At 42.6% G+C, this 12,919-nt stretch overlaps 1 protein-coding gene across 13 annotated transcripts in view; it reads right to left on the bottom strand.

Annotated features, from left to right (window-relative positions):
* Positions 1-12,919, bottom strand: part of CFLAR (CASP8 and FADD like apoptosis regulator) — a 63,146-nt gene that overhangs the window by 27,237 nt on the left and 22,990 nt on the right. For all 13 annotated transcript variants that reach the window (XM_033430120.2, XM_033430113.2, XM_033430107.2 and 10 more), the window contains 3 exons: positions 12,314-12,371; positions 9,361-9,410; positions 8,598-8,679 (listed from right to left, as the gene is read on the bottom strand). In XM_033430120.2, coding sequence (XP_033286011.1) covers positions 8,598-8,679; positions 9,361-9,410; positions 12,314-12,371 — 190 coding nt within the window. The remainder of the gene's footprint in view (positions 1-8,597; positions 8,680-9,360; positions 9,411-12,313; positions 12,372-12,919) is intronic.

Here is a 12,919-nt window from a genome sequence, read left to right as displayed (position 1 = left end):
CTTACTGGTCTGAACTTTGCCTGGTCCTGAAAAAAAAACGAACTGGTCCTGAAAAAAAACTAACATATTAGTAGAAGAGCTAAGAAGGAGATGGGAATCTGAGGTCTAGGGCAGGAAGTCCTTACCTAATAGAACAGAAGGAAAAGGGCTAAAAGCTGGAGGGGAACCCAAAAGCCATACAGGTCCCCAAGGCCAATCAGAGCACCAAATCTGGATGGGCCTCAGACCAAGACGGAACATCCCTTAAATATCCCTGTGGCAACAGTCACTCAATGGACACAGCCTGAAGTCATCACAGCTGGCACTTCCCAATAACAGCACATCTTTCCTCTATCAGTTGGTGAGGACTGATGCTAGCTGTTGTTCTTTCTCGGGCCAGCAAGAACACAGATATAGCCCAGTCTAATTTATAGGATCAAGGGGGTTATGACAGTGTGACTTTGAACAAAGTACATCTGTAGTTTATTCATATATAAAATGGATCAATACCAATGCCTATACCGTGTCCCCCAGAAGGTGGCAGAGAGGACCCATTGAGATTTCTGTCAAGATGCTTTGCAAACTGTGAGTGCTTATTCAAATATATTAGTTTCAAAGAATATAGAGGCAGCCACTGCACCACAAATCATGGAGCCTGCCTGCGATGCGTCTCTTGCATGGAATATACCTCCTTAGAAACCAGAGGGAAGTCTCTACAGTCTAAACTAAAACGGACTCAGAGCAGCCAGATTCTATGTCCCATGTATCAACAGTAACTTCCTTGTCCTTACTTGCAAATAGGGGAAGAAAAACATGGGTGTTGAGTTTGGAAAATAAAGCTTCAACCAACTGCATTAGTCCCACTTCTCCTTCTACCCACCCTGGAAACCCCACTCCTGACCCAGCCCTCTCTCTCTAAAATTCAGCTGTTCCTTTATTAACTTCCTGAAATGATGAGGGATTTCTTCTGGCCTTGAAATTAGTACAGGGCTGTTAGTGAAGGGCTAGGATCAGCATTACCCACCCGTTTGGGGACTACTGAGATGAAATCCAAAGAACTAAATAAAATGTTATGATCTCATTCATTTAGAATGTGTTTTGACCGAAAATGAGCTCACATTTATCTTGACACTATCTAAAAAAAAGGATTCATTAAATAAATGTATAGAATAAATAAAAAAGAGGGGATGCTTCATCAGTCTATTTATGATCACTTATTGAGTACCTTTAATAAGCCCAGCTCAAGTTACTATAAGGCGCATGAATGGAACACAAGTGGGCAGGATATTCTTAGTGGAAAGGGGAGTTTTGAGGTCAAATGTGAATGAGAAATGCAAGGTTGACAAGACTTAACCAGGTTTCGTTACAGGAACACTGATCGGAAACTTTAAGGCCAACATGCACTGCAAATCTCCTAAAGAGGAACAAATTCTTTTTTTTTTTTTTTTTTTTTGCGGTACGCAGGCTTCTCACTGTTGTGGCCTCTCCCGTTGTGGAGCACAGGCTCCAGACGCACAGGCTCAGCGGCCATGACTCACGGGCCCAGCCGCTCTGCGGCATGTGGGATCCTCCCGGACCGGGGCACGAACCCGTGTCCCCTGCATCGGCAGGCGGACTCTCAACCACTGCGCCACCAGGGAAGCCCAACAAATTATTTCTTAAACTCACTTGACCCCAAAACTCATGTTTTACAAAGTTCCTCTTCCTGTGTTACAGAAACACTGTGATGAGGGGATACAGATGAAGTAGACAATGTAGTTCCTGTTCTTCAAGGAGCCCATAATCTTGCTAGAGAAGCACAAAACAATGACTGACATGTCACATAGAACATAGGATTTTAGGTAAAATAGGAAATCAGAGTAGGGAAGATCAGTGTGGTCTAAGACACCTGGAGAGAAGATTATGGGAAAGGTGCAATTCAGCTGCGGCTCCAAAAAAACAGGGCAAAGGAAAGGCCCCCAAGTGGAAGGATGATGGTGAATATAGACAGAACAAAGAGTGAGGGAGGAAGCGGGGTTGTGGGGAGTGGGGCTTGTATAAATCTGACTTTCCACTTGTTCAGGGACACCAACAATCAGGGGTGTTACTGGACAATCCATATACACTCAAAATTATAAACTACTTTATAAATGTCTTTTTTTTTTTTTAAGCACAAATGATCACTAGTAATTCCTTCTGGACTAGCTTTTCTTAGGAGAAAACAATATCAATAATAAACATGTCAAGAGAGGCTTCTGTGGTCCCTCAGGTGGCCTAAAAGTCCTCTGCTTTTCCACATACCCACCACTCCTATCCACAATTCCAAGGCCCCAAAAGCTCTGAAAAACTTAGGTTCTTTTCCCTGACTCATTTTGTGGCAAAACCTTTCCTGAACTGATGAGAAGCTATTTATAGCCTTTATTCCACTTAGTGTAAATATCCATTCCTTTTGCTGTAGAAATAGTCACATATTTGATTATGGGGTACTGCCCTAGACCCCACTGGAATGTTCTATAAATTACGGTATGTGGGCCATGGCATCTTTCTAAACTCTTAAAACTTTAAAATTTTGAAATGCAAGGGTCTCCAATAAGGGATCGTGGACCTGTGATTCTTTATACCCTAGCTTTATGCTGTCTGTGAAAAAAGGGTTTGCTATGTAGCACTGATTTAAAGGGAAATTTCATGAGTGATGCTAGGTTTCCAACTGAATGGCTGCTTAATCTCAGAGGATAAGAATGCCCAGAAAAAAAAAGCAGACCACCACAGACTTCCTGGTCTTTTGCCCACAGGGAAGCTATTGTTAATAGTCTGCTAATCCCACAGGAGTTAAGAGGGGAGACCCCACTTCCTTGGCACTCAAGCTGGCAGGCAGCAGTAGCCGCTCCATGGGAACAAAGCCTCCATCTACCATCTCATGCGTCACTTACCACGTGTCTTCAAAGCTCAGGAGCAGAGGCCACAGTGGCTGCTCCGATCCCCCTTGCTGAGATATGTTTACATCTATCAGCGCAAGAAAATGCTACTGATTTGGGTTGTTGCCCATTCCACTAAGGGAAAATGAGGAGAGGAGGCTGGGTAATCCCAACGAGCAGCCAAGCTCCCATCAACACCAGTGCAAAGCTCTCTACGATCAACTCCGGGCTTTCAGGACTACTGCTGCTCTGTTAGAAGAGGAAGGTTACTTATGCAAGATTTCCCAGGGAAACACGCAGCATCTGCTAGAAGCATCTAAGCCTTAGCCTGGTTAAAAGTATAGAAAAATCTTCGAGCTTTTCAGAATGAGCAGGGAGAAGAGAGGAATAAACACGTCCTCTTAAAATCTGCAAACACCAGCTTTCATTCAGCAGCCTAAAAACCAGCCAGAGCCCTAGGTCAAGGTCCAGAGTCCAAGTGTCTGTGATGTGAGGCTTTCGCTTCTCGGCTCCAAACAAGAGCAAAAGTCCAGTGCTATGTCAGGGCACCTCAAAGCAGGGCCTCGCACAGGTCTAGCTTTGCTAGGTCTCTGACACAGGTGATGCAACACTGAGGACACCAAGCACAAAGTCACTGAACTAATTAGCCTCAAAACCTTAAGTCTCCATGTCTGCTCCAAGAAGAGGTTACTGATTTCTCCAAGGATTCTTCTCAAGAATGAGCCACCAGACAATAACCTTATAACCTTATCTTTGTTCACAATGTGGCTCTGAGGCCAGACTCTACTTCATGGCCTCCATACCTGCTTCACAAGGGCCAAGCATGGTGGGGTGTTTTTGTTTTTAATTTGAATAATTAATGTGTCCAAACTTTAATATGAACTTATTTCTTTTTGCTTCAGTACTCTACCAAACTTATCTTTTACTGCAGTAACATGATTTGGTGTATCAACTATACCATTCACTGCTTTTTATATTTAAATGATTTTTTTAACATCTTTATTGGAGTATAATTGCCTTACAGTGGTGTGTTAGTTTCTGCTGTATAACAAAGTGAATCAGCTAAACGTATACATATATCCCTATATCCCCTCCCTCTTGTGTCTCCCTCCTACCCTCCCTATCCTACCCCTCTAGGTGGTCTCAGAGCACCAAGCTGATCTCCCTGTGCTATGCGGCTGCTTCCCACTAGCTATCTGTTTTACATTTGGTAGTGTATATATGTCAATGCTATTCTCTCACTTAGTCCCAGCTTACCCTTCCCCCTCCCTACGTCCTCAAGTCCATTCTCTACGTCTGCGTCTTTATTCCTGTCCTGCCCCTAGGTTCTTCAGAACCATGTATTTTTTTTTTAGATTCCATATATATGTGTTAGCATACAGTATTTGTTTTTCTTAGTTCCCCAACCAGGGATCAAACCCACAACCCCTGCATTGGAAGGCGGATTCTTTACCACTGGGCAACCAGGGAAGTCCCAAGCATGGTGTTCGGCAATAGCAGGGGTGCAATAAACATTTATGGGGTAAAAGAAGTATAAATCTATAAAGGTTTGGGGAAATTACATATTCTGGATAAAAGTCTGATTTTTTTTTTTGAGGACAGGAAAAGATAGGTATAAGAGAGTCTTCCAAATTCTACAGGTACAAAGGAATGGTTTTAGAAACACACCAAGACCAGTAGAGCTTACTCCTTCATTCATTCACCCAACAAATATTTACTGAGCTCCCACGTACCAGGCATGGTTCCAGGTTCTGGAGACACATAGGAAAAGCTCCCCACCTGCATGGAACTTACAGCAAAGTAGCTGAAAGCAGAGGCTTTGCAGTCAAGCTTTCAAATCCCAGCTCTATTACTTAACTAGAGAAGTTAGAAAGGGAGTTTATTGTGCTCTACTTGCTCACCTTGAAAATGGGGATAATAGTACCTATCTTGCAGTAATATTTATGAAAATTAAGTGAGAATCCCTGTAAAGGAATTAGCAAAGCACCTGACACATAGTATATTTTTAATAAATTTTACACCCTGGGACTTCCCTGGTGGCACAATGGTTAAGAATCTGCCTGTCAATGCAAGGGACATGGGTTTGATCCCTGGTCCGGGAAGATCCCACATGCTGTGGAGCAACTAAACCCGTGTGCCACAACTACTGAGCCTGCGCTCTAGAGCCCGAGAGGTACAACTACTGAACCCGAGCACCACAACTACTGAAGACGGCGTGCCCTAGAGTCCGTGCTCCACAACAAGAGAAGCCACCACAATGAGAAGCCCACATGCCACAACAAAGAGTAGCCCGCACTCACCACAACTAGAGAAAGCCCGCGCGCAGCCACGAAGACCCAACACAGCAAAAAAAAAAATTTACACCCTGATCACTACCACCCTCAAGTTAGTCTTACCATATTACTGTTAGTTTCTTTCTTTTTTTTTTTTTTTTTAATGGGTTTGAGAGAGTTAGATCCTTAGGAAGAGAGAACAATTAGTGGGCTCGTGAAGTGAACCTGGGCAAGAAGCTGTGAAGAGGAAGAGAATTTGAGACAGTTTTAAAAAAAGGTGGTGAAGGGGGTGGTATTTACCAGCAATCCCACTCAGGAGAATTGAAAATATATGTCCACACAAAAACTTGTATTAGTCAGGGTTCTCCAGAGAAAAGAACCAATAAGATAATACAGTGATATGTATAAGAGATTTATTACAAGAAGTGAGAGCCCTCATTTCTAGTAATAATGTTTATTGCCAGACTCCTGCACTCCTCCCAAATGTTCAGCGTTAACCAAGTGAGAAAGTTAACTAGGGAAGAGACAAAGGAAACCCCACAGGATCATCTAGACGACCTGGTGTCTAGACGAATTGTCTAGACGAATCATCTAGACAATCATCTAGATGTGGCCTCAAGCCCAGTTATTTGTATTGTTCCCAGAGGCAGGGAGAGCTTGAGTCAAGGAAGCAGATGTACAAATGCACCTCAGGCCAATACCTGTTCTTACCTCATCAAAGATGCCCCTGCTCCAGCTCCTAGAGATTCTGATTCTACTCTCCTTTCCATTTTTCTCTCGCATCAGGCCTTGCCACTCTCTGCCCTCCCTCCCCCTGGCATTTGTTCATATTCTCTTTCTCTGTCATGCCCGCTCATACCATGACTAGTAGTAGTCTCCCCAGCTATCCACCTGCGTATGTCCCCAAAAGTTACCCCCTCTTGGGGTTATCCCTTCTATTCCAGTTAGCCCCAGGCTATGGGGACCTGCCCCACTCCCCCATGAGCCCAGAGCAGGCCTCAGGACTCCAGTTCTCTGGTCCCTCACTTGTCTGGGTCAGGCTCCATGTACCAAGCACAAAGCCATGGCAAGTTCTAGCTCAGTGGTTTGCAACTAAAATTAAACAAACAAAATGGACAAATAACATTAACTGGCATTTAGTACGTGCTTACAGTGTGTGTGTCCGGCACTGCCCAAAGTTCTTTACAGGTAGGACTCATTCATTCCTCCCAACCTCCCTATGAGGTGGGTCCTGTTCTTAACGCATTTTATAGATGAAAAACTGAGCTACAGAGAGGCTAGAAAAACTGCCACAGGTAACAAGCTAGGCCATGACAAAGCCATGATTCATACCCACACAGTCATATTCCAGGGCTCAACTCTGATCTCAATCCTATAATACAGAAAAATACAAATATACACTCAGTCCCTGCCTAAAAGAGGCCCCTAACTCAGCAAGGGAAGCAGACAGTGGATTATAGCCACAAATTCACAAGTCATGGCTTTATCTTTGTGATTCTCCTCATACAACAGCTACACATCCTGCACCAAGTCCAGTGGGGAACTTCCTGCTAACGCATGAAGCAGAGCTGATTACAACCAAAAGAGGAGGACAATTACACAATCTCTTTTAAAGCAGGAAGTTACTCACTGAGAAAATATTTTCTCATTCTTATGTGAATACTAATGGCTAAAACAGAAAGAACACATCTTGTACATCAACTACACCTCAATTTAAGAAAAATAAAATTAAATAAATAAATAAAGGACACATCTATAGCTCAGGAGATGGCATTTCTCACATCCAACCAAATATAGGACATGAGAAAGTGAGATCATACCTGAAATCCTGGGAAATTCAGCCTAATATTTGCTAATTTGATCTTCTGTTGGATTCTCCTCCCATAAAACTCACCATGGTAACATTCTTTTTTTTTCTGCGTTACGCGGGCCTCTCACTGTTGCGGCCTCTTCTGTTGCGGAGCACAGGCTCCGGACGCGCAGGCTCAGCAGCCATGGCTCACGGGCCCAGCCGCTCCGCGGCATGTGGGATCTTGGCGGACCGGCGCACGAACCCGTGTTCCCTGCATTGGCAGGCGGACTCTCAGCCACTGTGCCACCAGGGAAGCCCCCCCACGGTAACATTCTAAGTGAGCCTAGAAGACAGTTCTGACTCATTCTAAGAGAATATTGAGAAGCTGGACAACTGTGGAAATAGAACGAGCAATCCTTTCAAGAAAGAGATAAGGATTTCCCTGGTGGCACAGCGGTTGAGAATCCGCCTGCCAGGGCCGGGGGGGCACGGGTTCAAGCCCTGGTCCGGATGAATTCCACATGCCGCAGAGCAATTGGGCCCGTGATCCACAGCTACTGAGCCTGCACTCTAGAGCCCGCGAGCCACAACTACTGAAGGCTGTGCTCCTAGAGCCCGTGCTCCTCAATAAGAGAAGCCACCGCCATGAGAAGCCCACGCACCGCAACCAAGAGTAGCCCCCGCTCGCTGCAATTAGAGAAAGCCCGCGTGCAGCAACGAAAATCCAACGCAGCCAAAAATAAATAAATTTATTTATTTAAAATAAATTAATTTTTTTGAAAAGAAAGATAAATAATTAAACTGAACGTTATTGTACTTATCTAGGCTCTTCTCCTTCTTTGTGATGCATCATCAGTGACTAATTCAGTTCGAATCAGACATCCAAAAACCGAGCAAAAGAATCGATTCAGATCCAAAGTTGACACACAGGTAGTACACACTCAGGCCAATAACCAAAGTCCAGGGTGACAGAACTGAGGAACACATTGCCTCTAAGTGAACACAAAGTTAGCCTATTTTTAATGTTCCCCAGAAGCGCTTTCAGAGTCTATCTAGGTGAAATGATGGGGTATCTGATAATACTGAAGCCCAGAAAACTTTCCATTTTAAACCTCCCTTTGGATCCCAGGACTCCTCCCCACCACAGCATCCAGCCTGGAAAGACAAGACTGAAGCTCACCAACTTTCACAAAGTTTGCCTTTGTGCCAGAGACAACGCTATGTGTTCCCCCAACCTCCTTTCATTTTCTTCCTGACACACAACTTGTCTACTGTGGTTGGATGGGGCACATGAGTTCTAACCAAAGGAATGAGGGTGGAAATGATGCCTATCACTTTCAGGCCTGTCCCTAAAGTCTCTTGTGAGATCTTCCACTCGCTTCCTTCCTCCACCAGCCAGATAGAGAGGATCCTGAGGAAAACTCAAAGCCCTCAGATGATGACGCTACTCACGAGCACATGGAACAAAGCTCTACAGTACCACCCGCACCAGACTGCAACATGAGTGAGAAACTACCCTTCATGTGTGAAACCACATGCTGGCATCGGTTTGTTAGAGCAGCTAGTGTGGCTCGCTCGATGGATACAGCTTGTGTGTGCCGTGATCTCACTGTGATCTCACTGTGGGAGCACCAGTTCATCTGGAGCATTCACACCTACCTGTGTCATTGCCAATGCAATCAATTATCAGGCAGATTCCCAGGGGCTCGCTCTGCATCTTGTATCTCTCTTCCAGTATGTGCTGGAAAGGAAAGCAGGGATTGTTAAAGACCCTAAACATTGTTCTTTTCCTCAAGGTTCCACCCATATGATCTTTTCTTTTGGATTTCCTTAAATTTCCTTTTGGCAGGTGACTCACTCAATAGACACAGGCTGAAGTCATCACAGCTGACATTTCCCTTCAATATCAACACGTTATTTCAGTTTCTATTTAATTTTAATAAAAATTGCAGTCTCTTTACGCATGTCTTAGCTTTGTGGGATAAAGATAATTTAAAACACAGAGAAAAGATGGGTCATATGTTTCCACAGTAACCTGAGATTGTACAAGTGATATCTTTCCAAACCAATACAAAAGGAGGCCTTTCTATTACGGAGAAGAGGTATCAGCATAGAAAAAGTCAGAACAAGTCAAGGTTCAGTGTCACTGCTTACTTATATATTCAGCAATCACTCAGCTGAGAAGAGAAATGCCACTTTGGAATTTTCCTGCAAAGTTCACTAATGCAATCCACTTCAACATCTTTCTCTTTGCTACATCCAAGGTTCCCCTTTAGAACAGAAGAGTTCTCAGAATAGCACACCCTCAGCATCCTATTGTTACAAAGAATTCTTAATGGACAGATATTTTTAGAGCCATCAGTGTTCTCCACAGATACTGTGCTTACAATACAATACCAAATCAGATCATTTAATTCTGTACCTGAGGTAAAAATGCTTCTGATTCCTGAATGGATGTCTTCACTGGTTCTCCTGGGGGATGAGAGAGAAATCATTTACAAAGCTGAAGGAGAACTAGCCCTAATCCTAGTTCCTGCGGGCTGCGTTTCTTTATGTCACACCATTTTTCTTTCCCTATTTTCTTCCCCCTACTGTCTTTTCTTTCCCCATCTATACTCAGCCCCAAGCTTCTAACCTCACACTGAAAAACCTAACTGATAAGAAAACACAAGTCCCCATGCTAAACAGGGGTTATGTAGAAAAACTGCTTAAATAGAAGTAAAAGAAGGCTCTCCCTTGCCCTTCTCCAGGTAAGGACCCAGTGACCCGTGAGGTTTTAACCTGATAGGGAGAATTTAATAAACTAACCACCCAACAATATCAATAGCTTTACTGCATGTGCTGAAATTGTGCACAGTGCCTCAAGGGAACAACCTTAGAGACACAGAGAAGGGAAAGCTTTTGTGGGTTTGCCACTTATAGAACAGATGGCCATGTTTTCTTAGTTCAGTGATATTGGGAGATCACAAAATAAAATGTCAATGGTAAGATAGGGGACAGTGGGCTTAGCAAATATATATGAACCTAGAGCAAACTCTGTAGATAAAAAATGACTTTACTAGTCCCAGGGAGGTGGAGAAACCACCAGTTTTGAAGCCATAAAGGGCTGGCTGAAACCCTAGCACCATCACTAACAAGTCCTGTGATCTTGGGCAAGTTTCTGAAGTCTCAGGGTGTGTTGGGTTTTGTTTTGCCTTGTTTTGTTTTTTAATCTCTGAGATGAGCATCTAATTTATGACTGCTGCAAAAATGAGAAATAACGTCTAAAGACAGGAAAAGAAAATGCCAATATTTGGTAAGGTTTGGGGGAAATGAATACTTTCAAATGGTAATGCTGTATAAGTTGAAAACAGTCTTTTTTTTTTTTTCTTTCTTTTTGCGGTACGCAGGACTCTCACTGCTGTGGCCTCTCCCATTGCAGAGCACAGGCTCCGCACGCGCAGGCTCCGCGGCCATGGCTCATGGGTCTAGCTGCTCCACAGCATGTGGGATCTTCCCGGACCGGGGCACGAACCCATGTCCCCTGCATCAGCAGGCGGACTCTCAACCACTGTGCCACCAGGGAAGCCCTGAAACAGTCTTTTTAAAGGACAATTAGCAATACCCTTTAAACCAACATTCTGCTTCTAGAAGTTTATCCTAAGGAAATAATACAGCACGTGTGCAAAAATGTCAAGGAGATGTACTGAAGGACTGTTTGTAATGGCCCTAAGCTAGAAAGAAACTAGAAGTCTACCAACATGAAATTGGTTAAATAAACTATGATACATACAGTGGAATACTATGCAATGTTAAAAAGGATATGAGAAATCTTTATGTATTTGATAAGAAAAGATATGCAGGATGTATTAAGTGAAAAACAGATTACTGAATAATGTGTATAATATGGAGCCAACGTACTTAAAAATTTTACATGTGTTTGTGTGCGTACGCCTACATATACTTACTAGAGGTACACAGATCAAATATTAATAGTGGCTATGTCTGATACTCAGAATTAAGAGGAAATTTCACTTTATCTTTTTGTATTTTAGCAATCATGGCTTAACAGAATTTAAAAAACACACAAAATAATATATGTAATATGTCCATCTCAGTTCAGGGCACTTAGCCCTTACTAAAAGTGCTTAATAAACTGTAGTTATTATCATCATCATCCAATTGAAATCTATTTGGAAGTCCAAAATAATATGAATACTTGGTTTGATTATTTTAAACTTCTATTAGATTAAGGTCAAGTTATCAGGATGCTTTTCTCTTTTACTAGCAAATGAACCACATCCGGGCCAAAGCAGGCAACTAGCTCTCCTAAGGACCTGCAGGGCTGTTGGGAGCCTCACTTACCTCACCTGTTTAATTACCATCAAGGGTAAACCTGTCATCAGGGAACCCAATGGAAAAAACACTGATTATTTTAAATTCCTATCCAAATCTACCAGGTCTCCCATTTTAAACAGCTAATTCTCACCACCTCACCAGTGTTTTAAGAAACATACTGTCACCTCAGAAATTAATTTGCTCCTCAACAGCTTTTGCTGGAGAGCTGACCTTTCCATAGGAAAGGCTGGGCATGAGCTGCTCCATCTGGCTGAGCTGGGCAGAATGCTTGCAGGTGCACACAGACAGCATGTCGGCTGAGTCATGAGGTGTTGCCATACAGAGGAGGTTTCCATCAGGCCACTGCCCTGCTCTCTACCTTCAGGATCGCCCCTGCACACAAATTCCAAGCTCCTCAGGGAAGACTGAGTCCTCCTTACCTGTCTCTGCAGCCCCACCTCCGGGAGTTCTTAAGTACTACAGTAAGAGACTGACCCTCAGCCCTCACTTCAAGGAGGACTCAAGACAAGCAAAAAATACACTTCTTGAAAATGATGGGATCAAGTACTGATGTTTTAAGAGCGATGAGAGAGATCTTAAATCCCTTAAATCTTATGGTTGAAATGACTAGGTGTTTTTTTTTTCTTCCTTTCTTTGTAGGGGTGGGGAATGTCATCTGTACAGTATCTAGATTTATTAAATGGGCTATAAAACAAGATCTTAGTAACCTTTCTTCTTCCTGCTGCTAGATATTTGGTTTAACATGGCTCATTACCATGGCTAGATTAATGTTTAACATGGCCTGGTTATAGTTCTATTTCAGGTATAAATGTTATATCTCTTAAAAAATATAGTCAAGATGATGAAGCTGATGAAGTAAGAGGTGTTTAAATTCAAATAGGCTAATTTGATGGATAACTAAAAATGCCAATGAATACATTTTATTTTGAGAACTTAAAATATGTAGATAAAAGAAAGGCAACTCTAAAAATGCAACATTCTGTACTTGAATTATCAATCAATTATAAAGAATGACTATAAAGAAAAGCTGGTCTTACTCTGAATGTCACGTTGTCCCGTCATGAGTCTGTGTTCTTTACTCCTCCCATTCTGGAACTTCAAATATAAAAAACAAGGTTACACTCCCTGTCATTTTTCAGAGACATTATATTACACCTCTTTAAATATCTCGATAGGATTCTTACCCAGGAAAAAATAAAAATATCACATTCACTGTTAAATTATCTAAAGAAGGCTAGCAAGAGCCATTAACTCCATAAATCCATATTCTATGGCCAAAGTAGCAATTCAAAGTGAAAATACAATGAATGTGTAAATATGCTCAACTAGCATTTAGAACATGGTATAGGAGAGTTGCTACAATAGCTCCAAGTTAGAACAAGCTGTTGGAACATGCAGGTGACATTCAACCTGGTCTTTAACACAGAGGCAAGGTACAGTATGGTTAAGAGTGGGAGTGGGATTCTGCCACTTACTAGCTATGTAACTTTGAGCAAGTTCTTTAAAATGTCTGTTTCTTTATCTTCAAAATGAGGATAATAATAGTACTTACCTGATAATTTTTTTGAAGATGAAATGTACACAAAGCACTCAGCACAGTGCCTTTTAAGCACACGGAAGTGCTTAATAAATGTCCAGTTATT

This window comes from Orcinus orca, chromosome 7 (assembly GCF_937001465.1).
Source record: "Orcinus orca chromosome 7, mOrcOrc1.1, whole genome shotgun sequence".
Lineage (NCBI taxonomy): Eukaryota > Metazoa > Chordata > Mammalia > Artiodactyla > Delphinidae > Orcinus > Orcinus orca.
The sequence above is the reverse complement of the archived record's forward strand: the minus strand, read 5'-3'. Positions and strand labels throughout refer to the sequence as shown.